Source organism: Amphibalanus amphitrite, unplaced genomic scaffold (genome assembly GCF_019059575.1).
Source record: "Amphibalanus amphitrite isolate SeventyFive unplaced genomic scaffold, NRLGWU_Aamphi_draft 001670F_arrow, whole genome shotgun sequence".
Taxonomy (NCBI): Eukaryota; Metazoa; Arthropoda; class Thecostraca; order Balanomorpha; family Balanidae; genus Amphibalanus; species Amphibalanus amphitrite.
Window position 1 is genome coordinate 20461 of NW_024883163.1, and position 26629 is coordinate 47089.

The 26629-nt window shown below is 54.7% G+C and overlaps 3 protein-coding genes across 8 annotated transcripts in view; 2 read left to right on the forward strand and 1 right to left on the reverse strand.

Annotated features, from left to right (window-relative positions):
- LOC122374552 (intersectin-1-like) overlaps positions 1-14294 on the forward strand; it is a gene marked incomplete at its 5' end in the record, with an annotated part of 34748 nt that extends 20454 nt beyond the window's left edge. Inside the window, 10 exons of the mRNA XM_043353359.1 lie at positions 2078-2436; positions 2694-2873; positions 3438-3641; positions 3942-4025; positions 5379-5534; positions 5877-6017; positions 6785-6980; positions 8144-8224; positions 12545-12718; positions 13090-14294. Of these exons, the coding sequence (XP_043209294.1) occupies positions 2078-2436; positions 2694-2873; positions 3438-3641; positions 3942-4025; positions 5379-5534; positions 5877-6017; positions 6785-6980; positions 8144-8224; positions 12545-12718; positions 13090-13244 (1730 nt within the window). The remainder of the gene's footprint in view (positions 1-2077; positions 2437-2693; positions 2874-3437; positions 3642-3941; positions 4026-5378; positions 5535-5876; positions 6018-6784; positions 6981-8143; positions 8225-12544; positions 12719-13089) is intronic.
- LOC122374554 (ATP-dependent (S)-NAD(P)H-hydrate dehydratase-like) lies at positions 14279-17998 on the reverse strand. Of its 6 annotated transcripts, none has more exons than XM_043353366.1 (2): positions 17796-17998; positions 14279-15593 (listed from the first exon to the last, which is right to left on the reverse strand). In XM_043353366.1, the coding sequence occupies exon 2, from the start codon at positions 15589-15591 to the stop codon at positions 14677-14679; it is 915 nt and encodes a 304-aa protein (XP_043209301.1). In that variant the 5' UTR covers positions 15592-15593; positions 17796-17998; the 3' UTR covers positions 14279-14676. The 6 variants fall into 6 exon arrangements, with proteins under 6 accessions (XP_043209301.1, XP_043209297.1, XP_043209299.1 ...); XM_043353362.1 differs by having other exon boundaries at positions 14279-15635; positions 17796-17889; XM_043353364.1 differs by having other exon boundaries at positions 14279-15667; positions 17796-17879.
- LOC122374553 (zinc finger protein 672-like) lies at positions 17523-25007 on the forward strand. The gene is made up of 3 exons (XM_043353360.1): positions 17523-17619; positions 22976-23145; positions 23416-25007. Exons 1-3 carry the CDS (start codon positions 17597-17599, stop codon positions 25005-25007), a joined length of 1785 nt encoding a protein of 594 aa, XP_043209295.1. The 5' UTR covers positions 17523-17596.
- Positions 25008-26629: the final 1622 nt, after the last annotated feature.

The window sequence follows — 26629 nt, forward strand, 5'->3', positions numbered from 1 at the left end:
ATCTTATTATGTTGATATGAAACCCAGTCTGGAATGGATTAGTAGCTATGGCGTGCCGCGCCTACCGGCCTAGGTCTCTCGCTCTCCCTTGTGTGTGTCAGCTGGCCCACTGTGCGGCGTGCGTGGTCTAACGGAGGTAGTGTGTGTGAAGCACTAGAGCGAGGTCCGAATGGTCACCGAACAGCTTCTAGAAGCGGCCCGTGCCGGCGCGAGACGATACCGGGCGAGGGCCGGTGTGGGGTCCCTCCCCCTCCCCCCTCCCTCCCCCTCCCTCCCTCCCTCCCTCCCTCCCTCCCTCCCTCCCTCCTTCCCTCCGCCCGTCCCGCGCCGAGAGCTCGGAGTCTGTGCGGGGTCATCCACACCCACGGCTTCGTCCCGCGGCGCGCGGCCACTCGTGGCATGAATCTCGGCCCGCCGGCAGTGGTCACTGGCCAGCCGGTAGTGGCCCGCCGGCAGCGGTCACTGGTTCCTTGTCAGGTGTCACTGGTCGGCCGGCAGTGGTCACTGGCTCCCTGTCAGGTGTCAGCGCTCTGTACTGGTCTCGGCGGCGTCGCCCTGCGGTTCGCGCGACACCCTCAGAGCCGGGCGGAGCGGCCCACCGACACTCCACCCACCGACCCACACACACACATCGCCGTGCGCCTCTCCCCTCTTCTCCTTCCCCTCTATTTCACTCCATCTCTCTCCCTCTCTTCCCGACCCCGTCTCTCTCTCTCCTACCCTGTGCCCTCTCTCGGCTATCGTCACAGCCGCACGGCCTGCCGTGGCGTCTGTTCGTTCCAGCCGCACGGCCTACCGTGGCGTCTGTGGGCCGCGGACTCCGGCGGGGTGTGCTGGGCTAGATATTAATGTCGCGTTATTCACTGACTGCGTGTGGCTGGTGTAACCGAGCTATCTATTTATTTCCGCGTGACGCTGCGGCTGCCGCGGGGTGGAGGGGCGGCAGTGCGCTGCTCCTCCCCTCCCCTCTCTCTCTCCGCCGCTCTGCCGTCGTGGCCGTCTCAGCGGACGTAGCAGCGGCTACATCGCTTCTCCATGTATCCCGCCCCTACTTGGTGTTAGTGTAATACAGGGCCGTCTGCACCTACGCCGGAGTTTGTCGAGGAGCGGCACGCGGCGGGGCGTAACGTGGAACCGCTCAGACGGGTGTGACAGACGGGTAACAGCTCAGTTCAGTCGGCGCATGGGCGTCCGACTCAAAGCAGTCATTTGGCCAACTCTGGACAAATCCACAGCTAGGTACGTAGTACGTCCTTTCTACTTCTGGACATTTGTAAAGAACGCTGCCATACCTGAAAGAATTTGCAAGCTACACTTAATCACAACTGGATTATTACGGAGCGAGCGAAGCGAGCGTAGTCTTTCCTTCGTCGCGCGAAATTTCTGAGTATGAGCGGCCGGCCGGCCGGCCGTGGTCACGCTTTTGCGAGGCGTATATCTCAGCAACCACTTGACCGATTTACACGCGGTAATTTTTGTAGGGTAGCTTCATTCCTTCTACCAAGTATTGGACCATTCCTGATGCATGTGGGTGACCCCTTACGCACGTGCCACGTGCAAAACGAAGAGATGTCCGTTTTGTAATTGTTGCAATATCTCGGTAACTACTTGGCCGATTGCGCTGAAAGTTGGCATGTAGGTAGGCACCCACTAGGCACTGCATATCCATGTGCCAGAATTGGGGCGCTGCTGCACGTGCGCACGTGCAGGGGTCGTTTCCAGATCTCGAGAACGGCTCGACCGATTGCGCTCAAATTTGGTACACAGTTAGGGACCGGTTAGTAGGGTGCCGTGCACAAGTCAGTTGGGACCCACTCTGCACGTGCGCACGTGCAAGGTGCCGCTTCCAGATCTCGAGAACGGCTGGGCCGATTGTGCCCAAATTTGGCACATCGCTAGAGACCGGTTAGTAGGGTGCCGTGCACAAGTCAGTTGGAGGTACCCCTCGCAATTTCGCACGTGCAAGGCCCACCCTGTCGCTCGCTCCGTTTGTCGCCCCAAAAGGCGTTATACAGAAACTCTCGTTAGACCATCTCACCGAGACGGCTGTCCCTGCTGCCCCTCTCCCCGTCGGCAGATGATGACGGCGCCGCCACGACGTACGACAGACAGCACTCGTACGGGTACAGCCCCCCGGCGGACGGGTACGACCCCCCGGCGGACGGGTACGACCCCCCGGCGGACGGGTTCGACCCCGCGGCGGACGGGTACGGCCCCGCGGCGGACGGGTCGGACGGGGCCGGCCGGCAGCCGCAGCCGGACGGCGTCTGGGAGGACAGCTGGTCCAGCTCGGAGGAGGGCGCCGCCCCGTACGAGGAGGCGCCCGCCGTCGGCCCGCCGGTGACCACAGAGCAGGACAGGCAGCGCCAGGAGGCCATCGCGGAGCTCATCGACAGCGAGCGCAGCTACTTGGCCAGCATGGCGCTGGTCACCGAGGTCAGTCGGGTCTAAAGAGGTCATAGACAGGTCACAGAGGGGTCACAGAGGTCACAGAGAGGTCATATAGGGGCCAGGGAGATCACAGAGGTCAGCCCAGTCACAGTGAGGTCACAGAGAGGTCACAGGGGTAACTACTGCTCAGTGAAGACCTTTTCTGACTCCCGTCCTGTGCCGCCTGAAGTCTATCTAGACTTGCACCACCCTGAGCTCTGGTCCGACCCGCGCCCCGCCCCGCCCCGCGCCGTGCCGTGCAGGTGTTCCGCCGCCCGCTGGCGGCCGCCGGCCTGCTGACGCGCGAGGAGTCGCACGCGCTGTTCGTCAACTGGTCGGACCTGGTCAAGACCAGCCGCAAGCTGGTCGTGTCGCTCAAGGTGCGCCGGAAGATGTCGGCCGGCGGCGTCATCCAGCTCATCGGAGACATCATGTGTGAAAACGTGAGTCACTGTCGACGGCGGGAGGGGGCGGGGAACGGAGGGAGAGGGTAGGGAGAAAGACAAAGGGTAGAGAGACATAGGGTCTGTTCCAGTCGTACTTCCTAACACCTCTAAACTCCTCCAAGATTGTTTCCCTGTTCCAGTAGCAGCTCTAGCCCCCACAAAGCCAAGGAGCGCCCTGCTCCAACCTGCTCTATCTTGCTCTTGGAGAAGTTTAGAGGCGTTGAGAAGTGCGACTGGAACAGACACATAGAGAGACGTGGGATATACGTGATTGCTTGTGATCTATAAATACCCCATCAATTCAGGTTATTATTACATGGTTCACTGTATCTGACGGGAACGTGTCAGTCCGGTCAGTATCCCGTCCCATGCTGCTATTTTGGCCGGCCGTGTCTGGCCCGGTCTGTAGTAGCCCTGTGTCAGTGTTCCGTGTCGCTGTATACGGCCGGCCGTGTCTGGTCCGGTCTGTAGTAGCCCTGTGTCAGTGTCCCGTTCCGTGCCGCTGTATACGGCCGGTCGTGTCTGGCCCGGTCTGTACGGTCGCTGCTCTGTCCGCTGCAGCTGCCGCACATGGAGTGCTACATGCGCTTCTGCAGCTGCCAGCTGCGCGCCGCCACGCTGCTGCAGAAAAAGGTGCAGCAGCCGCGGTTCGACGAGGCGGTGCGCCGGTGTCAGAGTGACCCGCGCGCCGGTGGGATGCCGCTCAGCAGCTTCCTGCTGAAACCCACCCAGCGCGTCACCAAGTACCCGCTGCTCATCAAACAGGTCAGAGCCGAGCCGACACGGAGACACGGGGAGTCACCACTGAGACAAGGGGAGCCGTCTCTGAGATAAAGGGAGCCGCCGCGGGGAGCTGCCAGGGGCTGGGGGCTGACGGTCCAAGTTATGCTCGGTGCTCTGTTCCAATGGGCTGGTAGCCGTATAGTGGAGCTGTTTGAGAGTGTCTAATGACTGGTGGCTGACGCGGCGGCGGTGCGGGCGGCGTGTGGGACCGTGTCGGTGGGGTGAGACCCCGCCCGCGGGCCCGTGTTCCGCCAGTCACCGCGTGTGCCGGTCTGCCGGCAGATACTGAAACACACGGCTGCCGACCACCCGGACCGAGCCAACCTCGAGGAGGCGCTCAACCGCGCCGAGGAGCTCTGCAGACAGGTAACCGACGCCGACAGGGGTGTAACACTGACTCCCCGGGACAGGTAACGACGCCGACACCTGGGTGTAACACTGACTCCCCGGGACAGTAACCGACGCCGACAGGGGTGTAACACTGACTCCCCGGGACAGGTAACCGACGCCGACAGGGGTGTAACCAGTAACACTGACTCCCCGGGACAGTAGTCGCCGACAGGGGTGTAACACTGACTCCCCGGTACATTAACGCCGCCGACAGGGTGTAACACTGACTCCCCGGAACAGGTAACCGACGCCGACACCTGGGTGTAACCGCACTCCCCGGGACAGGTAGCCGACGCCGACAGGGTGTAACAGACTCCCCGGGACAGTAACCGCCGCCGACAGGGGTGTAACAGACTCCCCGGGACAGGTAACCGCCGACAGGGGTGTAACCGCACTCCCCGGGACATTAACGCCGCCGACAGGTGTAACACTGACTCCCCGGGACAGGTAACCGACGCCGACAGGGGTGTAACACTCCCCGGGACAGGTAACCGACGCCGACAGGGGTGTAACAGACTCCCCGGGACATTAACCGACGCCGACAGGGGTGTAACAGACTCCCCGGGACATTAACCGACGCCGACACCTGGGTGTAACCGCACTCCCCGGTACAGGTAACCGACGCTGACAGGGGTGTAACCGCACTCCCCGGGACAGGTAACCGCAGCTGACAGGGGTGTAACACTGACTCCCCGGGACATTAACCGACGCCGACAGGGGTGTAACCGCACTCCCCGGGACAGGTAACCGACGCCGACACCTGGGTGTAACACTGACTCCCGGGACAGGTAGCTGACGCTAACAGGGGTGTTACTGACTCCCTGGGACAGGTAACCGCCGCCGACAGGGGTGTTACAGACTCCCCGGGACAGGTAACCGCCGACAGGGGTGTAATTGACTCCCCGGGACAACCGACAGGTAACCGCACTCCCCGGGACAGGTAACCGCTGCACCGACAGGGGTGTAACACTGACTCACCGGGACATTAACGCCGCCGACAGGGGTGTTACTGACTCACCGGGACAGGTAACCGCAGCTGATATGTAGTCTGTAGTAGCCGCTGTCAGGGGGCTACAGACTCCTCGATACAGGGGTGCTACAGACTCCCCGATACAGGGGTGCTGTCGAGGGTGCTGCAGAGTCCGTGTGACAGGCACTTGTTACAACACCACTGGGCCACTGTATACCGGGAGAAGCGAGCGACTGTTCACCAGTCGGCCGGTATGGATCCCACACCCTCCTTGTTGTCCACGTCTTGCCGACACGGCCACGGCGGCAAATTTCACCCCCCCCCCCCCTGCCAACTGACCGCCCCCCCCCCTCCGTCAGCTGAACGAGGGTGTGCGCGAGCAGCAGAACACGGACCGCCTGGAGTGGATGCAGGAGCACGTGGACTGCTCTGAGCTGCCTGAGCGGATCGTCTTCAACTCGATGACCAACTCGGCCGGGCCGCGGCGCCTGCTCCACTTCGGCCTCCTGAAAAAGGTACCCGGGCGCGGCTGCCGAGGGCGTGGTCCCGGGAAGCTGATTGGAACTATTGTGTGAGCGTGAGGGGTTCATTTGCATTATTGAAGCACCACCGACGCCGCACCGATGGGGTGCTACATGGGAGGCAGCTAATAGCCGTCACGAAGTGTTGTACTGACGTCTGATAGTGCTGTTTTATGTCTTCGGAGGTAGCTGGGAGCCGTTTCGAAGCATTGTAATAATAGTGCTGTGTTATGTGTACAGGAGCCATTACGACTTAGTGTTGTACTGTTGGTGCTGTGTTATGTCTGCAGGAGCCGTTACGCGCGTTTTAATGACTGTGCCGTGTTATGCGTGCAGACGAAGAGCGGTCGGGAGGTGGTCGTGTTCCTGTTCAACGACTTTGTGCTGCTGACGACTCCCAGCCGGCCTCTGGGAAACGTCAGTCAGCTGGAGTTCGACCGTAACCTCTCCAACCTCCGGTTCAAACTGTACAAAAAGGTGGGTCTCCGCGGACAACCAGCCAGCCCGGCTGGGCTGGCCGACCTGTCGCAGGAACGGCGACTGCCGGCCGCGGTACAAATCAAAAACGGACTAGTCGATCCGCGACACGTAGGTGGGCCTCCATATTTTTAAGAGTAATGCCGATATCGCCACCAAACTTTCAGTACCTTTTCCGACAACAGCTATAACTGTGCCGACCGGACAGCTCGACCGGGTGTGATAGGTCGGTCGGCAATGATCGTCAGGGTGACGCCATGTTCTGCCATCACAGACGGCAGGAACTCTGCGGAACTAGTGTCACACAAGCATAACAACGACTAAGCTAGAAAAGGTGAAGAATTGGGGGCTGACAAAATCCTATTGCTGGTTCTTTTATGTGTGTGAAAGAAAGAGGAAATTTCGAACCTCTTACAAAAAAGTCGTCAAAAATATGCAATACGAATTTCATTGCAAAATATCAAAGAACCAAATGACAATCGTCCAGTTTACCAAATTTAGCTGAATATCTCAATTTTAACGCACCGATGGTGCCAAAGAATATACCCGAAATTGATGGCGTCTTTAGCTCGGCTGGCAGCCGCTCTGTAGCGACTCCCACTGACTGCTGGCGGCCCCTCTGTCCGACAGCCGCTCTGTAGCGGCTCTCATTGACTGCTGGCGGCCCCTCTGTCCACTGACTGCAGTGACTGGCGGCCCCTCCTGTGTCCGGCAGCCGCTGTGTAGCGGCTCCCACTGACTGCACTGGTGGTCCCTCTGTCCGGCAGCCGCTGTTCCTGGCCGAGCTGGAGGTGAGCGTGCCTCCGGAGTCGACTGACGCTCTGCTGCTGACCGGCGCCGGTCTGGTGGTCTCGCTGACAGCCGGCGGCGGTGTGGCGCGCGACCTGTGGCTGCGCCAGCTGCGTGCCGCCCAGGAGTCGTACCGCGCCCTGGAGCGGACCCAGCTGCAGCGACAGCACTCGCGTACGTACCGCCGGCAGACACTGCACAGCGCCCGCTGCCGACCACAGCCTGTCAGCGCGGCCCGGGGTAGTGGCTCTACGGGTGGTTTTTGAAGCCGCCCTCACGGATAGGGTCACCATTGCTATTAAGCACGGCACGCGCGGCTGAGAGCCGATTCAAATGACTCAGCCGCCGTGTACGCTGTTCAGAGTCTTGGAGGGCATCACGTACCGCAGCTCGTATATGTATTGTGTGCTTACCGTTTTTGATCGCAAACTCTCCGATCACTTAACGTCTATTAACTATTACGTTAGCAATTGTTTGTATCAGCCATGAGCATACACTGTTAGGGCCGCCACTCGAGCTATTCCTCTCAGAATTGAGTACCTTTACATTGCTGGGTGGGGGGAGGAGGGGTGTTAAAAGGGGACTCCGTTGTCGGAGTTAGAGCGATCGTACATTGTGAACCCCGCAGCCCTGGACTCGCTGTGTAGCTGGTGTCTGTGCTGGGTTATTACCACGTGGCCCGGACATTGGGAGCTCGTTTGTGCTCCGTACGTACCGTTCTTCATCTCAGGGGGTTCTCTCTGCTGTGGTGCGTTACGGGGTCCGTGTGTCCCTGTACATCTCCCTGACGCCGCTGACCCGGGCGGGGTCCCTTTACATACCTCTGACCCGCCGTATCCGTGTACGCGCCGCTCTGACCCGGGCGGGGTCCCTGTACCTCCGACCCGGCGGTACCCTGTACGTTCCAGTCTGGCCCGGCGGTACCCTGTATATACACGCCGCTCTGACCCGGCGGTACCCTGTACGTCCCCCTGACCCGGTGGGGGTCCCTGTACGCGCCGCTCTGACCCGGTGGGGGTCCGTGTACCTCCCTCTGACCCGGCGGTATCTGTGTAGTGTGTACGCGCCGCTGACCCGGGCGGGGTCCCTGTACCTCTTATCCGGCGGTACCCTGTACGTTCCTCTTATCCGGCAGTACCCTGTACGTTCCTCTTATCCGGCGGTACCCCTGTACCTCTGACCCGGCGGTACCCTGTACACGCCGCTCTGACCCGGCGGTATCCTTGTACACCCCGCTGACCCGGCGGTACCCTGTACGCGCCGCTCTGACCCGGCGATACCCTGTACGTCCCGCTGACCCAACGGTATTCGTGTACGCGCCGCTGTGACCCCGACAGGCGAGGCCAAGTTCGCGGCGTGCGGCCGTCTGCTGGTGGTGATTATGTCGGCTAACCGGCTGGTGGCCGCCTCTGCTGACGGTGAGCTCCGCCACCACCCGGGCTCGGCACGGCAGAGCACGGGCACGGCACGGCTGAGCACGACACGGCTGAGCACGGGCACGGCTGAGCACGGCACGGCTGAGCACGGGCATGGTGTGACCGCAATGCGGGCTCGGCTGAGCTGTTCGCACTGCGTGTGTGTGTGTGCGCGCGTGTGGCCCGTTTGCAGGTGTCGGTGAGGCGAGCTGCATGCGGCGGGGGACGGTGGCGGGGACGGAGGGGGAGGGGAGGGGAGGGCTCACGCGCCGCCTGCTGACCGCATGTTCTCTCCCTAGTGCGTGCCAGGCCGAAGGGACGCTTGCTAGTCACTGTGTTTCGCGCCCTGCGGCTGGAGGCTACGGACAGAAACGGTAACTACTGCCCACTGGCTGCTCTGCACTGGCTGATACGGGCCGCAGCTTTCTCTATTCGCTGGCCTTGTGCACTCGGAGCTCTACGTGCCGCCTGCTGGTCGATCACTACGCTAATTCTTACATCATGAAAGATATATTGGTACCTGGGGCATTCCACGATAGATCGTACCAGGCCCGTCACCCTCATCTCTCAGATTTTAATAAAAATCGGTCCTAGGGGTAATCATAGGCCCCAAAGACGCCTGGCAAAATATCAGACTTCTCAGATCAAAACTTTTTGAGTTATATTGCATTACATTTTTTTAACTTCGGTTTGTAACGGTGAGTCTGATGGCCTATAACTCAAGAACGGGTTATGCAACCAACAAACGGGAAACAACACTAAGCTTGCGATGAACCAAAAATTGATGTTACTTTTTCAAAAATTCTTCAGAAAATTTTTTATTGTTGAACAAAAACCTTAATCTTTTTTCATTTGCCTGTAATGACTTTTGGGACCAAAATTTTTCACATTTTTATTTTTTCAAAATAAACTTAATGTCATTGCAAATCGACATGCAAAAAATTAGAAAGATGTTCTTTCTATAAAATCCTCATTTTCCCGCAAACAAAATGGGCTTCGGAGGGGTTGATACGACCCCAGCACGCCGTTTTGCTTCTAATAGAGGTAGAGCCTCGCGGAAAAAAAACGAACGTGTGTGCCGATACAAGTCGCAGCGATTGGTACCCAATTTTAAGGTCTCAGTTTAACCGGTAGCGTCTGAGGTCAGGTCAAGTGACTGAAGTTACGGGTTCGGTTTTTAGTAAATAACTTCGCAAAAAAATGGCCGCAGAGCCGCGATTTTGGCATCATTGTGTTCGCCTAGCTCAGGTGCGTCGAATGGTATACTTTTTGTTTGGGTGAGGTCAACTTAAGTAGTTGACCTCGGGTCAAGGTCAGGTCAGAGCCCCTCAGGTCACGAAGCTGGGCAAAGGGTATCATATGGCATATCATTCGATTCGGAAGGTCTTCCCGAGTCCATTGGTGGCTTTCCCGACTCTCTAGCTCAATTTGATCGGGAGTTATTGACGAAAAACTCGTACGACCCTAGTGACGTCATAAATGACGTCACGCAAGGTGCAAAAGTGAAGCATTGGACTTTGCAAGGAGTGCATGAAATCACGATACCATGTACGTGAGATAGTTTTAGATCATTATCGGCGCCAAAATAACAGATTTTATCTTTTCCCATTGACTGATAACAGTGATATCACGTGACTCATGTGACCTTCAAAAATTCCCAGATATATAAGTTGTGAGACCTCTGGAGGACACCATGTATGCGTCCTGTAACTTTTATCTCGGACAGCTATGGTCATTGGCGTCCAAAACAATGTCAGAACCAAGCAGCTTTTTTCACTCTCGCGCTTATAGGAAAGAGGGTTGGATGAACCCTCTTTTCATTTTTTTTTCAGATGACTAAGACTTCAATTGAAATTTCAGTAACCCGTGATGTCACTAGGCAGCTTTACCACGCCATTTGTAAGCTCCCATCCGAAAATCACTATTCGAAACCGTTATCGTGACGTAAAATAAATACATTTATAGAAAGAACACCTTCCTAATTTTTTGCACAATGAGCTAAATATCTTTTAAAGAAATAAAAATTCAAAAAATTTGGTCCCAAAGTCCAAAAAATACAAATGAAAGAAAACTCGATATGTCATATATCAAAAATAGCGTATTTTTTGAAATTTCAAAAATACATATTAATCTCTGTTTCATTGCAAGTTCAATGTTATCTAACATTTGGCATTTGTATAATCCGTCTTAGAGTTACAGCCCGCCAAACTTAGCGCTGCAAAGCAAGATCCAAAAAATGTTATACGCCATAACTCAAAAAATACTTATCTGATAAGCCTGAAATTGTTACAGGTAGATTCAGAGCCCCTGATTACCCCTGAGACCAATTTTCGTCAAATTTCGAGAGATGAGGGTGTCAAATTGGAAAAAAAGTGGTACGATCTATCGTGGAATGCCCCACCTGTCAAAAAAAAGTGCTGCGAGAGGGGCATAGAGTCAAATAAGGTCGTTCTTGAATATAATAGTACTATTCTAGTTTTTCGATAAATGAATCATGGACGAAGTTTCTGTGCATGCATGAGTAGTCGGTGTTTCATACGTGGTGTCGGTGAGGGGTTGTACACAATGGACCAGACTAGTAAGTAACGTTTTTTTTTTCTGCCCTACGATAAAAGTCAGGACGCCGCTGACTATCAGACCGCCCGGCGGTACCGCTGCCCAGTGATCACTGACCAGTACCGGTACGGGTACAGCCGGGCGGGGGTGTATGTACCGGCCGGACCGCCCGGCAGTAGGGTGAAGTCGTATAAGAGTACGCACTTAGTGGATTTCTTGTTCTCATTTGTTTAATATTTGAAAGAAAGAAATCGCAAATAGTGAATATTGAAGTTCATTGAATTAGCCATCAACCCATGGGGCAACGATCCTTCAGCGTAAATGGAAGTGGTCTAAAACTGACATTTTCTGAACCGCTGCAGTTGCGTACTCTTACCATATGGGGTGTGTAAGAGTACGCACGCCAGGCGGGTGGAGTACGCAAGCATATGAACATACACCTATGCAGCTGGTACTGTCCAAATGCTTAGCTTCAAACTCAGAAGGCATTTATTTTAATTCTAGTATCCAAAAAGAAAAACATAGAATAAATCTTTCAAGTCTATAAATCAGGAAATAATCATGTCGTGTGTTTCTTAAAAAAAAAAATGCACAATCAAAAGGGAGAATAACTCGTATTTGGAAGAATTGGTCGCTCAATGACGTTTGTTTTGCAAGCTTTTCGTGGTTTCAAACGTTCAAACATGTGATTTGATGTTACTCCCGTGTGTGTCAAGGTCACCTGAAGGTCAGGTCAGGTCATTGACCTTTGGTGACCTCGGGTGACCTCGGGTCACTTTTTCGAGTTTTACATGTTTCTAGGCTAGTTTTTGGAGCTGAATTCGAATTTAGCAACCATTTGAACATTTACGAAGTAGTTTTGGTGACTTCGTAACATGTTACGAAGCTGTCAGAGGCGGTTGACACGTACTACGAATACCCGTCACGACGCCTACTGGTTGACCTGACCTGACCTGACCCGACCTGGTCTAAATGCGTCAAGACATCATCTTTGATCAAAACTAACACGATATTCGTGATCAGCACCCCGAAAAACCCCTTAGCAGCCACACTTTACGACTTTCTAACAGGTCCCGATTTTCCCGACTTTGGGTCATTGACCTGACCTGGAAGGTCAACCAATGACCTAGGACCTTAAAATTGGGTATCATCGGCTTCCTCTCGTCACGGGCAACACGCTCGTTTTTTCCGCGAAGCTCTAGCTCGATCAGGGGCCAAACGGCAAGGGGGGGGGGGTCCAACCGACCCCCCCCCCCCCCCTACACATTAGAAGCTGGCAAACGCCGCACACATGCGAGGGTTAATGTATAATTCTGCGTACTCTTACCCTCCTGAACAGTGCGTCCTCTTACCGTACATGCAATTCGCGCACAAAACAACCCCGAAACGTTGTGCAAAACTTCGCAAACAGAATATTGCACTGCACAGTATTTCCCCAGATAACCTCGCAAGTTTCCCACACCAATCACGGAAATGTACCTTATCTCAACTGCCAAGTATCAAAATTATTGTACCATACCATAATAATATCATAACGCTCGAAAATGATATTCATCGCCTTAAACTCAACAGCGTCGCCGCTCAACGCCCACGTTCCGTTGGTGACATGCACGCACTGGCGGCTTCATGTCACTTCATGAACTCGACAAACCCGCGTTGCTAAGCAACCGAAACAGCTGATGCGTACTCTTATCGCCCGCGTACTCTTACCCGCCCTTACCCTACCGCTGCCCGCTGAGCCCGCCCTGACGGCGCCCCCGCCCGCAGGCAAGAGCGACCCGTACTGCGAGCTGACCATGGGCAGCCAGGTGCAGCGCACGCCCGTCGTCGAGGGCACGCTCAACCCGCGCTGGAACCACAGCATGCAGTTCCTGGTCAAAGACGTGCGAGACGACGTGCTCTGCATCTCGGTGTTCGACCGCGACTACTTCTCACCGAACGGTCAGTACTTCTCACCGAACGGTCAGTACTTCTCACTGAACGGTCAGTACTTCTCACTGAACGGTGGGTAACCGGGGGACTACTCAATGAAAAGTGAGCAGGTACTTCTCACCGAACGGTGGATGGCCGCCGGCCGGAGGCCCACTTCTCATCGAACGGTCAGTACTTCTCTGTAGTTCTCACCGAACGGTTACTACTTCTCACTGAACGGTCAGTGGAATGCTCTGATGCCCCCCCCCCCCCCCGACAGAGTTCCTGTAGTATGCCCTATGACGCCAACACCCCCACCCCCACCCCCCACCCACGCATACCCGCCCCGGCAGTTCTTATGATGTCCCCTTTGACGCCCCCCGCCCCCCTCCCCCCGGCAGAGTTTCTGGGTCGGACCGAGCTGCGCGTGGCCGACGTCCACGGAGACAACCAGCGCTACCGCGGACCCATCATCAAACGCCTGCCGCTGCACGAGGTCAAACGCGGCGAGGTCGATCTCAAGCTGGACCTGCAGATTTTCGACCAGCCCCAGTAGCGCCCCTGGCGGCCGGCGGCGCAAGCTCGGCTGCGGCGCCCGCGGACCACGCTGGGTGTCTCGCGCCGCGGCGCGGGAAGGTTGGATCTTGCCACTCGGTTGTTAGCGTTGTAGCTGTGGGTGTTTTCTGATGGCAGTGTTTGTGTCTTTTTGTACCCCGGCTGCTTCTGATGCTGAGCAGACCCTCGGTTACCGGACGGCGCGACTCGTGTCTCGGTCGCTGAGAGCTCGGCGTATTGTTCCTGTATGTGAGCTTGCCTACCCATGGTTGTCATTGAGCCTTTGCTTTGGACGTTTTTCCGTAAATGGCACATCGACGATCACCTGCTACCTGATGATGACGTATTTAAGGTAGTGTTTCAGGGCTCAGGCCAAACTTTCACCGAGAATGTAGCGAGAGGAGGTCGGGCCGGGTCGGGTCGGGGAGCTAGTCAGACTGTGCGGAGGGTGTACGGGGGGGGGGGGGGGTCGACCGGAGCAGACATTCCCGCTGGAGGCGCGCCGCTCGGTGGACCACGGGCAGACACTCCGGACCGACGGATCGTCCCTCAGACGGCGGCGGCCGGCGCCGGGCATCCCCAGCGCCTCCCCGCTACCGTGCCGCCCAGCGCACCGACACGGCGCTGTGACAGCAGGAGCTGCCGGCTGGGCGGGCACCGCCGGCTCCGAATGGGCCGGGACGACTCAGAGTATGTACCGGTGTGTACGACGGGGCCGGGACGACTCAGAGTATGTACCGGTGTGTACGGGGCCGGGACGATGGCAGTGTGTACCGGTGTGTACGGGGCCGGGACGATGTCAGAGTGTGTACCGGTGTGTACGGGGCCGGGACGATGTCAGAGTGTGTACCGGTGTGTACTGGGTAGTGTGTGCGGGGCCGGGACGATGTCATGAGTCGATGTCGATGTCGATGAGTGTGTACCGGACGGGCCAGCCACGTGACGCGCTGTACCACCGGGAGCTGCAGCTTGGTTCAAAACCAGAGATTCGCTGTATGTGTATCCGAGCTATATCAATAAATGTCCCGCAAACTGTTGCGCTTTCCGTCAAGTGTATTCATTTGTGCATGAAAGCGGATGTGACTGGAAGTCCAACACCGTGAGCTCATACAAACCCTTACAGGATATAGTAAAATATGTTCTCAAACACGGTCACATGACTGTTAAGGCTGAGCATGAGTGTAAATATACGAGAACATGCGCGCTCCTAACGAAACATCTCGCTTCAGTGACTCAACGTCAGAGTATATCATTCACAGTAGGTATCCCGTGCACCATACAGGGCGGTGCGCGGTGCGCGCCGCGCCCTGACAGCAGTCCCCAGACACGTACACCCAAACTGGCCACATATTGCTCGGCCGCCCGGCGCCGGGATAGAGGACCCCGGTAGCCGGACGGGCGGTCCGGACAGCGGCCGGCCTCCGCCCAAATCCTCAGCCGCCCACTCTGTCCTCAAAGAGCTGCTCGAACGCCGTGTGCACGTGCTGCAGCATGTCGCTGGCCAGCATGCTGCGGCCGTGCCGCTCGAACGCCAGCCGGGAGGCACGCCGCGTGAGGGCGCACGCGCCGTAGGCGGCCAGCAGTCGGGCGTCCACGGCCAGCGGCTGGTTGGTGGTCTTGGTCCAGTGGAGCAGCGTGGCCAGCGCGCCGGCCAGCAGGTCGCCCTGGCCGCCGCAGCGGCGCAGACTGCCCGGCTCCGAGCACCACAGCGCCGTGTCGCCGCACACCACCGCGTCGTCGCGGCCCTTCCGCACGATGGCCACGTCGCCGAGCTCGCGCGACAGGGCGCGCACGTGCTGCTCGCCGTAGTGCGCCACGGCCAGCTCCTCGTGCAGCACGGCCTTGTAGAGGCGGCCGAACTCTGCAGCGTTGGGCGTCAGCACGGCGCTGTGGTAGCCGCGCACCAAGTCGGGCGCCTGCGCCACCAGCCACAGCGCGTCCGCGTCGAACACCATCGGCAGCTCGAGCGGCCGCAGCGCCTCCACCAGGCGCTGCACCGTGTCCAGCGTGCGCCGGTCGCGGCCCAGGCCGGGCCCCACCACCAGCGAGCACAGCCGCGGCGCCCACTCGCGTATCTGAGCCACGGCGTCGGGCGCGTCCAGCACCGGGTGCACGATCACGTCCGGACCGTACGCCTTGATGGCGGCGGCCGCGTCGCGCGGGCAGAACACGTGGGCCAGGTCGGCGCCCGTCCGCATGGCCGTGATGGCAGCGAAGTAGGGCGCGCCCGTGTACTCTGCGCTGCCGCCCAGGACGCCCACGCGCCCCGCCTGGCCCTTGTGCTGCTGGGCGCGCAGCCGCGGCACCACGGCGCGCAGCGAGCGCAGCAGCTCCCCGGCGCCGGCCATCTCTGTCGGCACGTCCGTCATAGCGCCGCGGTCACCACGGCGCACTGCCGGAGGCACCGCGCGCGCAAACACGTCACTGCGGGAGCCAAGGTACACTCACATATCACAGAAAGAGGGAGGTCACGCGCACATCACTGCGGGAGGCACGGCGGACACGTCACAGAGAGGCAGGGCACACCGGTCAGCACCACACAACATGGCAAGTGTTTCACAAGGTAAACTGAAACCCTACCGACTAGATACTGTACACAACCTGCCCACTCTGAAACCCTCTCCTGATTAGTGTGACAACCTGGTGGAACAAAACAGAGAGAAAGAGGTAACAGCCCAATAAGAACCATGAAAAATGCAATGGCAGGACAGACATCCTGCAACTATTTTCAAAAGAAACCCATGGAGTATGGAAATAGAGATGGTAAAGGTTGGTGTAGTGCACTATTGGAGCTCTACACCCTCACTCTGGATCAGGTGTGCCCACTGCCCCCCCCCCCCCCATCCCAAAATACCTTCCGCCGCCTCTGAGCCTCTGCCCTTGTGAATCCTCCCCATCATAAGGTTCGGACTAAATTTATAATAAAAAGGCATCAGGCATTGGCGTATGACTAAAAAACAAATAAATTCCGTCACTTAACAATGCTTTAAGATTAATTAATCAAAGGAGCATTGCGACCATTGGTATATGTCAAGTTTACGTCCTAAGCACATATCAATGATGATTGTTTCACATTCCTACGTATTTTGACGTGCTGAATCCAAAAATCATACTTACATGTCTCGCAAGAACAAAATTATCACCAATACACTAAGCAATTACACCTTCCGACAACACACGATCAAAACAAATCGAGAGGAAATTGAAAGTGTCCAGCGTTGCCATTTGCGAAAAATATTTTGTCTTTTTTAATTTCGTGAAATAAAAACATTCAATATATTATAAAAATAAAAAGGAAATATGTAAAAAATATTTATTTAAAAAGAAATATTATTATTAGAAATAGAATAGCAAAACAACAAAGGGGAAATGTTGGGAACCGGGGTTATTGGGTGGGGGGGGGAGGAAAGGAAAATCCTGAGAACTGGGGGGCGATTACTTGTGCAAAGTTGGCCAAAATCAAGAATGATATCTAACAGTTGCTATTCAACTGTGAATAATGACGTCATAATATTTCTCGCGGCGAAGCAGCGCAGTGCCGAAGGCAATGCCTTAGGAGAGATTACAGGCAAGAGTAAATCAAATATTTTTAGGTTAAGTGGTTATGTATCTGGCTTCAGGCCGAAGGCCTGAAGCCTGATGCATGACCACTTAACCTAAAAATATTTGATTTACTCTTGCCTGCAATCTATTCCTGCAAGCAACTTTTTCCTTATCCCCGGTAGGCAAAAATCAGTAGGTTAGGTTAGGTTAGGTTAGGTTAGGTTAGGTTAGGTTAGGTTAGGTTAGGTTAGGTTAGGTTAGGTTAGGTTAGGTTAGGTTAGGTTAGGTTAGGTTAGGTTAGGTTAGGTTAGGTTAGGTTAGTTTAGGTTAGTTTAGGTTAGGTTAGGTTAGGTTAGGTCAGGTCAGGTTAGGTTAGGTAACAACTAGATTTGAGGCAAGAACCCTGATTCCTAAAATTTCCCAAATATTGTAGCCATTCTTATCGTATTTTTCTCCATCCCCCTCACCACAAACTCCGGTTCCCGACATTTCCCTATGACGTCATTTTCATTTTTTCTCTCCCCCACCCATGAACCCCGATTCCCAACATTTCCCTGTTTTTCTAGCCCTCCCCACCCAATAACCCCGGTTCCCAACATTTCCCCTTTGTTGTTTTGCTATTTAATTTCTTATATTTTTTAAAATAAATATTTTTTACATATTTCTTTTTTATTTTTATCATATATTGATTGTTTTTATTTCTGGACAGGAAATATTTTTCATCAATGGCAACGCTGCATACTTTCGATTTCCTCTTGACGTGTTTTGATCGTGCGGTGTCCGAAGGTGTAATTGCTTAGTGTATTGGTGATGATTTTGTTCTTGCGAGACATGTAAGTATGATTTTTGGATTCAGCATGTCAAAATATGTAAGATTATGAAAGAAATATCATTGAAATGTGCTTAGGACGTAAACTTGACATTTACCCGACCATTTACCGACGGAACAATAAAAATACTAAATTCAAGACAATTGCCATAAACCATTGAAAATTTGCAGAGCACCCACCTAACTCCCCACACCGGCACCAGGTAGGCCGCCTTGGGTTAGGCAGAGGGTTAGGAGGTCGTTAGGCCCGTTAGGCCTTGCGTTAGGCATCCAGTTTGGGGAGCAACGGGAGCAAGGCCCACAGTTTGACCACGTTGAGTTGTGTTTGTTGTACTGCAATGTAATTGTGAGCTGCGACGTCATTGATAGCCTTGGTCATTGGTACTCGAAGGTGGAATGACGCAGTAATTTTTAGACTCAAAGTAATTAGATTGAAAAATCGTAAGTTAGGAATATTCAATTGACCACGTGGCCTTTTTTGAAGGGCAGCGGTGCATAGAGAGATCCGTACCTACATAAGATCTCTAATCTCTATGCAGCGGTGTGCTTCAATAGATAAATCTGAAGACGTCATTTGTAAGATATTTTCCTTTCACTTGTAAATTTGAGCCCGAATCATTCGCTGTTTTACGAGCAGTCTGCTGATTCTGCCACTGGTATATGTTGGCATCTCATTGGCGAATAGCAAACATTGTGTTAGCTCCAACGTTAATTCCACCAAGAGAAGCCGAAACCGGTAGCGTGCTGATTGAAGAAAATAGTCACTAAGCAGCGCTCCATATTTGATTTTTGGGGTGCGGCGATCGAGGTACGTGCGATTTTCATCGATATTTTCAAGATATTTTATGAATTTGTCGCTGTTAAGTGCTTTTTTACTGTATTAATAGTATGCAGTGCGTTTTGTATTCATTTATTGTATTTACACCCAGTTGTGTGTCCTACAAGGAGCTGGACAAGCTATCGGTAAAGCTGGCGCGTCAAGTTTAAGTCCTAAGCAGATTTCATGGATAATTTTTTCATATTCTTACGTTATTTGACATCCTGAATCCAAAAATAATACTTATATGTCTCGCAAATAAAAGAAAAAACATAATCAAACCTGACCTACAACCTAACAACCTAAAACCTACAAACCTACCTACCTACAACCTACAAACCTACAACCTAACCTAACCTAAAACCTAAAATTTTTGCTGTAACATATTTGCGCCACGATTGTAGTTAGGACCTAAACTTAACATATACCGCTAGCGTCACCGTCCTGTCGGCGGTAGGTAGGTAGGTTGGGTTGTAGGATGGTAGGCTGTAGGGGTCGGAGAGGCACCTGACGGCTACGCGCCCTAATCCACGAAGAAGAAGAAGAAGGTGTAGGGGTTTATACAGCCTTGGCTGTTGGCTTGTAGGTAAGGTTAGGCGAGGTTAGATTGTGTTTTTTACTCGTGACTTCATTTACACATTAACGGTTAGCAGCGGCCAGCGATGGTGACCCCAGCTTTACCGATACCGACAAGCCAAAGTGCAACAATGAAAATTGAAATGTGTGTGGCATGATGGGACATAACTGTGGTTATTGTGGGGGAAATTAGGGTATTAGTATATATTAGGTCCGAGTGGCGAACCGATTATGAAAAGCACACTATATGATGTATTTTGACCTCCTGATTTCATATCTGATAGTTATTCATTCTGGAATCAAGCATCAAAGCACCTATGAACAGTGCTGGAAATGAGGCCGCTTTCTGGTCCCGGCGTTTTATTCTCCGGGTGAGTTAGCCCCGTCTAGCGCTTAGCCGTGTGCAATGAAATGGCTGTGCTAGACATGCTTCAGCCTCTGCATACTAATGCAAAATGTTGGCTCTGCAGGAAGATTTGTATTTTTCATGAAGCTACCTCTCCTTACACATTTCGCCACTGGCTTATACATATTTCCTGTTCGCTCATCGCTGATTGTATTTGTATTTGTATTTGTAAAGGCACGAACTATCCACACGGATGTGGTTTTTACAGTTCTTAGTCATATGAGGTACATAAAGCGAGGGTAAAACGCGACACATACAAATAAAAAACAAAAACACATACATACGCGCCTATTCCTACTAAAATCAGCTTCAAGTGACCTGAGAGAGGAGCCGCCGCTGCAGCTGTCTCTTAAACTTCCCGACTGACATATTCTCGAAGCCGTATGGAAGTCCGTTCATTTCCAGAGCTGCGCGGTACGCGAAACGCCTCTTCCCGGTTTCCGTTCTGACTCTTGGTAGAGATAAAAGATTGTCCTGTCTGGTGTGTCGCAAACGATCGGGAATGTCGCGGTTTGTGGTAAAAAGGTCGGCAAGACTCTCCGGCCCACTGGTGCGGCGGACCTTGTGGAGAAGGTTGAGGGTCTGGAAAAGGAAGAGGTCAGGAGCGTCAAACCATCCCAGCGCCTCCCGCTCACTTGAAACGTGGTCGAATTTACGTTTTCCGGAAACAATTCGAGCCGCAAAGTTGATGAGTTTTTGAAGGCGGTGCAGGTTTCCGGCTGCGCCAGAACCGTACACGACAAGGCAGTAGCGGATGTGCGAGAACACTAGGGATGTGATGATTTGAGGAAGGATTTCAGGCGGGAGGTAGTGACGTATGTGGGAAAGGCTGACAAGGATACCGCAGCACTTTCGGGAGACGGCAGACACGTGAGCGTCCCAGGTCAGTTGCTGGTCAAAGATAACTCCCAAGTTTCGCGCCTCAGGACGAGGGGTCAGGGAGGTGTCGCGAAACTTGACAGTGAATTTTGGGAGTGAGCGCAGATTTTGTCGTGAGCCAATGGTAAGAAGTTCAAACTTGGTTACGTTAACTTTTAAACCGTTGCTAAGAAAATAATCTCCAAGTGAGGCAAGAGCGGATTCCATGCGAACGATAAGTGATTCCATGCGCTGTTGAAAAAAATAGCTTTGTTATGCAAATACAGAAGCAACGTGTACCAATCCAAATCCAATCGCCTTTTTTCTTCCACCCGTATTATCGCATAGGAGATGAACTGAGTCGGAGCCGGAGCCGCCGGAGCCGGACCATTTTACTCGGAGTTGGAGAGGATTTTTCCTCCGGAGCCGGAGCCGTCTGCAATTTCCACGGCTCCGCATCCCTGGTTCTAACCTTTTGAATGGAAGGATTCACAAGGACAGAGCCCCCGCTAGGCGAGGCTTGTTGCGTTGACCCTGCCCTCTACCCTCCGATCGCGCATTCCGACTCTATGACAGAATTTGGAATCCAAAGTTTAATGGGCGCACATAGCCGCGCACGGCCGGTCCCCTCACTGACTTCGCCTGGCTACGACCTGCCACCAACGGCATCCATACCTGTCAGGAGGCTCATAAACGTCATGCGCCCATCGTGCTTTGAACCCGGGTCCCGGACTGTTATAACCGGGAACGCGTACTCTCACCACGCGGAGTCCAACGCTCTACCGACTGAGCTACGGGACCGGCTGGGATGATGTTGAATGTTGATGTATCTCCTCAGAAAGTGGAAGGAAAGCTGGTGTCCCTCAAGGCTACCAGCTCGCCAGGGCCTGACGCCATACACCCACGAATCCTTCACGAGTCGGCACAGGCCCTCTCCACCCCTCTGAGCATACTGTACTGTAAGTCTTTGGACTCTGGGTCGCTTCCGTTGGACTGGAAGACAGGTGAGATCACCCCAATCTTCAAGAAGGAAGACCGCCAACGCCACTCGAGCTATCGACCAATCACTCTTGACTGCCATCCCTGTCAAAGTCCTTGAATCTATTGTCCCAGACGCTCTCCTCCAACATTTCCGCGAAAACAGCCTGTTCACCAGCGCCCAGCACGACTTCCTCTCAAAGAGGTCGTGTACGACGCAACTGATGGAGGCAGTCGAGGGCTGCAGCACCGCCATCGAAAACGGAGACAACATCGACATCATCTACCAGGACTTCGCCAAGCCTTTGACTCTGTGCCACACCAACGTTTGATCTGCAAGCTGTTCGCATACGGCATCCAGGGCCCGCTTCTCAACTGGATCGCAGCCTGTCTGATCGATCGCCGACAGAGGGCTGAAGTCCATGGATGCAAGTCTTCATGGCCCCCGTGACCAGTGGCGTTCGACAGGAATCGGTTCTCGGACCTGTGCTGTTCACGGTCTTCGCTACCGATCTCCCTCGGAAGTCATCGGATCGGTCTAACTGTTTGCCGAGTGCCGACGACACCAAACTATACCGCCGCGTCAGGGCAGTAGCAATGACCTCCAGGCTGACATTGATGCACTCACTGGTTGGCCGTTGGTCTGAGAAGTGGCTGCTCCCTTTCAACGCCCAAAAATGCAAGGCGATGCACCTCGGCCCCCGAAACCCCGAGCACGCTTACTACTTAAACGGCTTCCTGATCCAGAACGCTGAAGAGGAGAAAGACCTCAGCATCGAAATCGACAACCAGCTCAAATTCCATAAGCAGACCGCGTCAGCCGTCGCAAAAGCCTCACATATTCTGGCCGTTGTGACTTGTGAGAGCTCATTCGTCAACATTGACGAACACACGGTGCCGCTTCTCTACAAGACCATGGTTCCGCCCCTCCCAGAATATGGCAACACAATCTTGGAACCGCTTGGGAAAGAGGACCAGAAAAGACTCGAACGCGTGCAACGACGTGCAACGAGAATGGTCGCCCAAATCAAGCACCTCCCGTACCCTGAAAGACTCCGTCGATTGGGACCGCCATCACGTCTACCGGAGACGCAGAGGCGACATGGTGACCGTATATCAGCTGCTGCACGGAGGGTTGGCCATGTCGCCAGAAGCCTTCCTGGCCCGGAACAACTCAACTCGAACCAGGGGCCACGAGTGGATGCTCGAGAAACCCAGGGCCACCAAACTCGTGCGCAGAAATGCGTTCAGCTTCTGGGTCATAAACGACTGGAACTCCTTTCCGAGTGCAGTGGTCATGGCACAGTCCGTCAACCAGCTCTAGGCCCGGCTGGACAAACATTGGGGCGGCATGATGTTCGACGCCCCTGTTCCCTGAGAGCCCAGTCTGTGTCCCGATACGAGCTCGATGAGAGCGGAATCCCCAGGCCAAGTGGCCTTTTTCAATCCCGATCACCACAAAGGTAAGGTAAGGTACCGTGATTACTGGATATTTGGATGCGTTAAAATCAGTTATTCATTACAGAGGCTGGAAAGTCTAGGTACAGGATTTCAGGTGTCGGGGCATAAACTTGTGTAAGGAGAACAAAATTTTTTGGACCCGACTGCGACCAGCAAAGGGTGGCAGGGTCTCATTTCCCCAATATTGGGTCAAACACCCCCCCCCCCCCGGTCCGGTGCGAGTGGCGCCGGCGCGCGTGAACGGTGTTTTTCTCTCATTTTCAGAATCGAAAGTTTCATCCGCGTTCACTTTTTGAGATTTCATGGAATGATGGACGAAGAATGCAAAGAAGCAGCCGACGCAGCCATCATACCAATATTGCCTGCGTGCTGCTTGATCTGTAATTCTCCAGATGCAACAACTAATGTGAACAACACCGTTATACAGGCCACAGGTATGTATTACTAGCGACATAGCACATCTTTTTTGGCAACCAGGTATGCGAGTGCCTACTGCCCATATGATTTTATTTCACAATATTTATACTGACACCTGGGAAATGTAACGTTTTTTTTCTGTTAATTGGTGTTGATCATTTATTTTGCGGTGATATTGGAATTCTAATCACACCCTATATTGTCATCGTGTTCTCACCAGCTGACCGGGTGCTGGTTCCTCTGAGGTAGGTAGTGTTTGCGCTATCCGGCCGTGTGCTGACCGGCAGGGTCTGCCCTCGCTGAGCTGGTGCGGCTGCTGGTGCCCGACGGACGCGACGAGCTGCAGCTGCTGCCCGCCATCTGCGCCAGCTGTACCGCCTTCGTCACCGAGTATGACGAGCTCCGCTCCCGGCAGCGCGACATTGAGCTCTACGTACGTCAACAGTACGCGGCCAGCCAGGCGGCGCGGGCGGCGCTGGACGTGGTCATAGAGCTGGGCGACAACCGCGTGTCGGTGCCGTACGGCGTGTACCGCGAGCACCGCGCCGCCGCCGCCGAGCAGCCGCCGCCGGCCGAGGCCGCCGCGGCGCCGGAGCAGCCGCCGGCCGCCGCCACCGCCGCCGAAACACCGCCGCCACCGGTCACACCGCCCCCGGCCGCACCGCGGCTGGAGCAGCAGCTGACTGAGCTGGACCTCGAGATCCACGTGGAGAGCGGCCGACAGTGCCACGTTTGTGATGCGAGGTTCCAGCTGTTCGGAGAGCTCGCTGTCCATCTGCGCGACGTGCACCACCTGAGCGGCAGCGAGATCCGCGCCGTGCGCAGCCGCTCCTCGGCGGCGCCGGCCGCCGCGCCGGCCCGGCCCGTGCCCTGCCCACTGTGCGCCGACCGCCAGTTCAGCTCGGCGGAGCGGGCGCGCGCGCACCTGGTGCAGCGGCACCGGCGCCAGCTGGAGGCCGGCGTACAGCTGCCGGCCGAGCTGGCCGTGCACCTTTGCCGCCACTGTGGCGCCGCCTTCCGCCGCGCAGACATGTGCCGCAAACACGAGGCCACGCACCGCGCCAGAGCCAGCGCGCACGCCTGCGAGCTGTGCGGCAAGACACTGCGCTACCGGCACGGTCTGAAACGGCATCTGCAGAGTCAGCACGGCCTGCCGGCCGAGCACCCGGCCGTGGCGCGCGCCGCCGCGCCGGCCGACCGGCACCCGTGCGACCGCTGCCCGCGCGTGTTCGCCGACTTCGGTCAGTACCTGTTCCACTGCCGCAGCGAGCACCTGGACGAGCCGGACGTCGGCTTCACGTGCGAGCTGTGCGACCGTCGGTTCGAGAAGCGCTCCGAGCTGCGGCTGCACCGCGACGCCCACCGCGAGACCAGCTACTCGTGCGTCACTTGCGAGAAACACTTTCGCACGCGACTGGCCTACCAGAAACACATGCGCACGCACGAGGGCGGCGGCGTAGCGTGCCAGCACTGCGGCAAGGTGTTCGACACCCGCTCCAACCTGGCCACCCACCTGCAGACGCACTCTGCGCGCCGCCAGCACGTGTGCGCTGACTGCGGCGCCGCCTTCAAGTTCGGCCAGACGCTGGCGCGCCACCGGGCCGTGCGCCACGGCAGCGGCACGCCGCGCTTCGTCTGCGACATCTGCGGCAAGGCGTTCCCGCTGGAGCACAGTCTGAACCTGCACCGCAGCCGGCACGGGCCGGCCACGCTGCCGTGCCCGCGCTGTCCGGCCCAGTTCACCAACCGGCCCGACCTGCGCCGCCACGTGCGCCGGCTGCACACGGCGGCGGCGGCCGACCCGCTGCAGCGCGCGCTGCTGGCGCTCACCGAGGACGAGACCGGCACGGACGCGGCGGCCGGCGGCCGGCCGCTCTGACAGCGCGCCAACACGACCGCCAGAGCAGCCGGCGCTTCCCTTTCTCACCGGTCAGGTCAGTTGGCTCTTATAATTATCTCCATTGTGATCGGTGTCTTTCATTTGTTCAGACTTTTTAAACGGGGCAAAATTATTCGAACAACCAAAATGGCCACTTCTAGCACCAAATCATACATCCCTTCCACCAGATTTGACGGCAAGCCAGATTGGACTGGTACATCTCCAAAAAGGACAATCTGCCACCAAAACGACGACCCACCACCAGAGATGCCAGATCAGATCTAGTATGCCATAATAAACTAAAAGCACCAAAGATTAGATCGAGGCCGCTAAAAACGAAGTATTTACAAAACATTGGTGAAAGAGACGATGAATGGCGTGCTTGATCATTAGTCGCGTTTACATAACATTTTTGACGAGGCTCTATAGCTCATTTATTTTGCGATAATTTCGAAGCAGTTATGTTCGTATATTTACTATTTAGAGGGGATAATTTTGTAAATTGTAAAGCACCATTGGCATCTTTTGCAACATGACGCAGTAGCGGCGGAACATTCTCAATTAACCCTATTCCTGGCGGGCTCCGCCGGGACAAGAAACTGGCGTGGGGGGGGGGGGCGATTCGGCCCCCCCTTCAGATCTCAAAAACTACACATCGCAGCGACAAACGGCAAACGGCGTTTGATAGGTCGTTTAAAGATCTACAACTTTTACATAAAACATTTTCAGGTCAGGTCAATATTGAGGTCACCAGAGGTCATCAACGATAAAATGTTTTGGAATTAGTTACCTATATAACTTTTAAACTAAGAAACATAGAGACATAAAACCAGTACATTTTTTGTTGCTCTCGCCGAGGCGATGCGAAATAAGTATGTGATGAGTGATGACCTTCACGGGTCAATTTGAAATTTGACCTGAGGTCAAGGTCAGGTCATCCATCAATGAGGTTGTGGGGTATGGTCATGCTGCATACCAAACGACGCGCCTTGACCAGGCGAGCAGCTTGGTACCACTTACAAGTCTTTAGCACCATCATGTCGTGATTTATTGACAGAAAAACGATTTATGACGTCACATGACCTCATATGACCTTTGCCGGTGCCCCTGTCAATTAGCGGCACCAGGATCATCACCGATGAGATAATCTTCCATAATACTGAAATAATTGGGTGGTTTTGACTCGTTTTACACGAAGCAGGAGGCGTTTCAATATTTTCCCATAGGCTTGTAATGTAAAGGTCACGAGTCTGGCCTGACCTCAGGTCACAGATATGAAAATTCTGTGATATACAAATTGCACATACTGGTACCCTAACTAAAACCTGAAGAGAAGAAATTGATCGGTCAAAAACTCTAGCTCTGGCGTGATTGCAAACTTTTCTGAGGTGGGGTCACCAAACCGCCTCTGGTGACCTGACCTGACCTGACCCGGCAGCTTTTTTGTCAAAATGTGCGCAATGAATGTTTAGAAAAAGTCACCGAGTATGAGCTTTAGTCTTGCGGCGTTTGGCAATGGCACAAGAAAAACCTGAAGGGGGGGGGGGCCGCCAGGAATAGGGTTAACGATAGGCGTTATCACAAGTGTATTCGCGGCCATTGGGGCGACGTAAGAAAAGAAG

Coding starts and splice junctions, on each gene's coding strand:
- LOC122374553 (XM_043353360.1), top strand. CDS start 17,597: ATGATTTTGTTCTTGCGAGACAT. Junction 17,620..22,975: donor ATTTTGTTCTTGCGAGACAT/GTAAGTATGATT, acceptor TCTCATTTTCAG/AATCGAAAGTTTCATCCGCG. Junction 23,146..23,415: donor CACCGTTATACAGGCCACAG/GTATGTATTACT, acceptor GCTGACCGGCAG/GGTCTGCCCTCGCTGAGCTG.
- LOC122374554 (XM_043353362.1), bottom strand. CDS start 15,612: ATGACGGACGTGCCGACAGAGATGGCCGGCGCCGGGGAGCTGCTGCGC.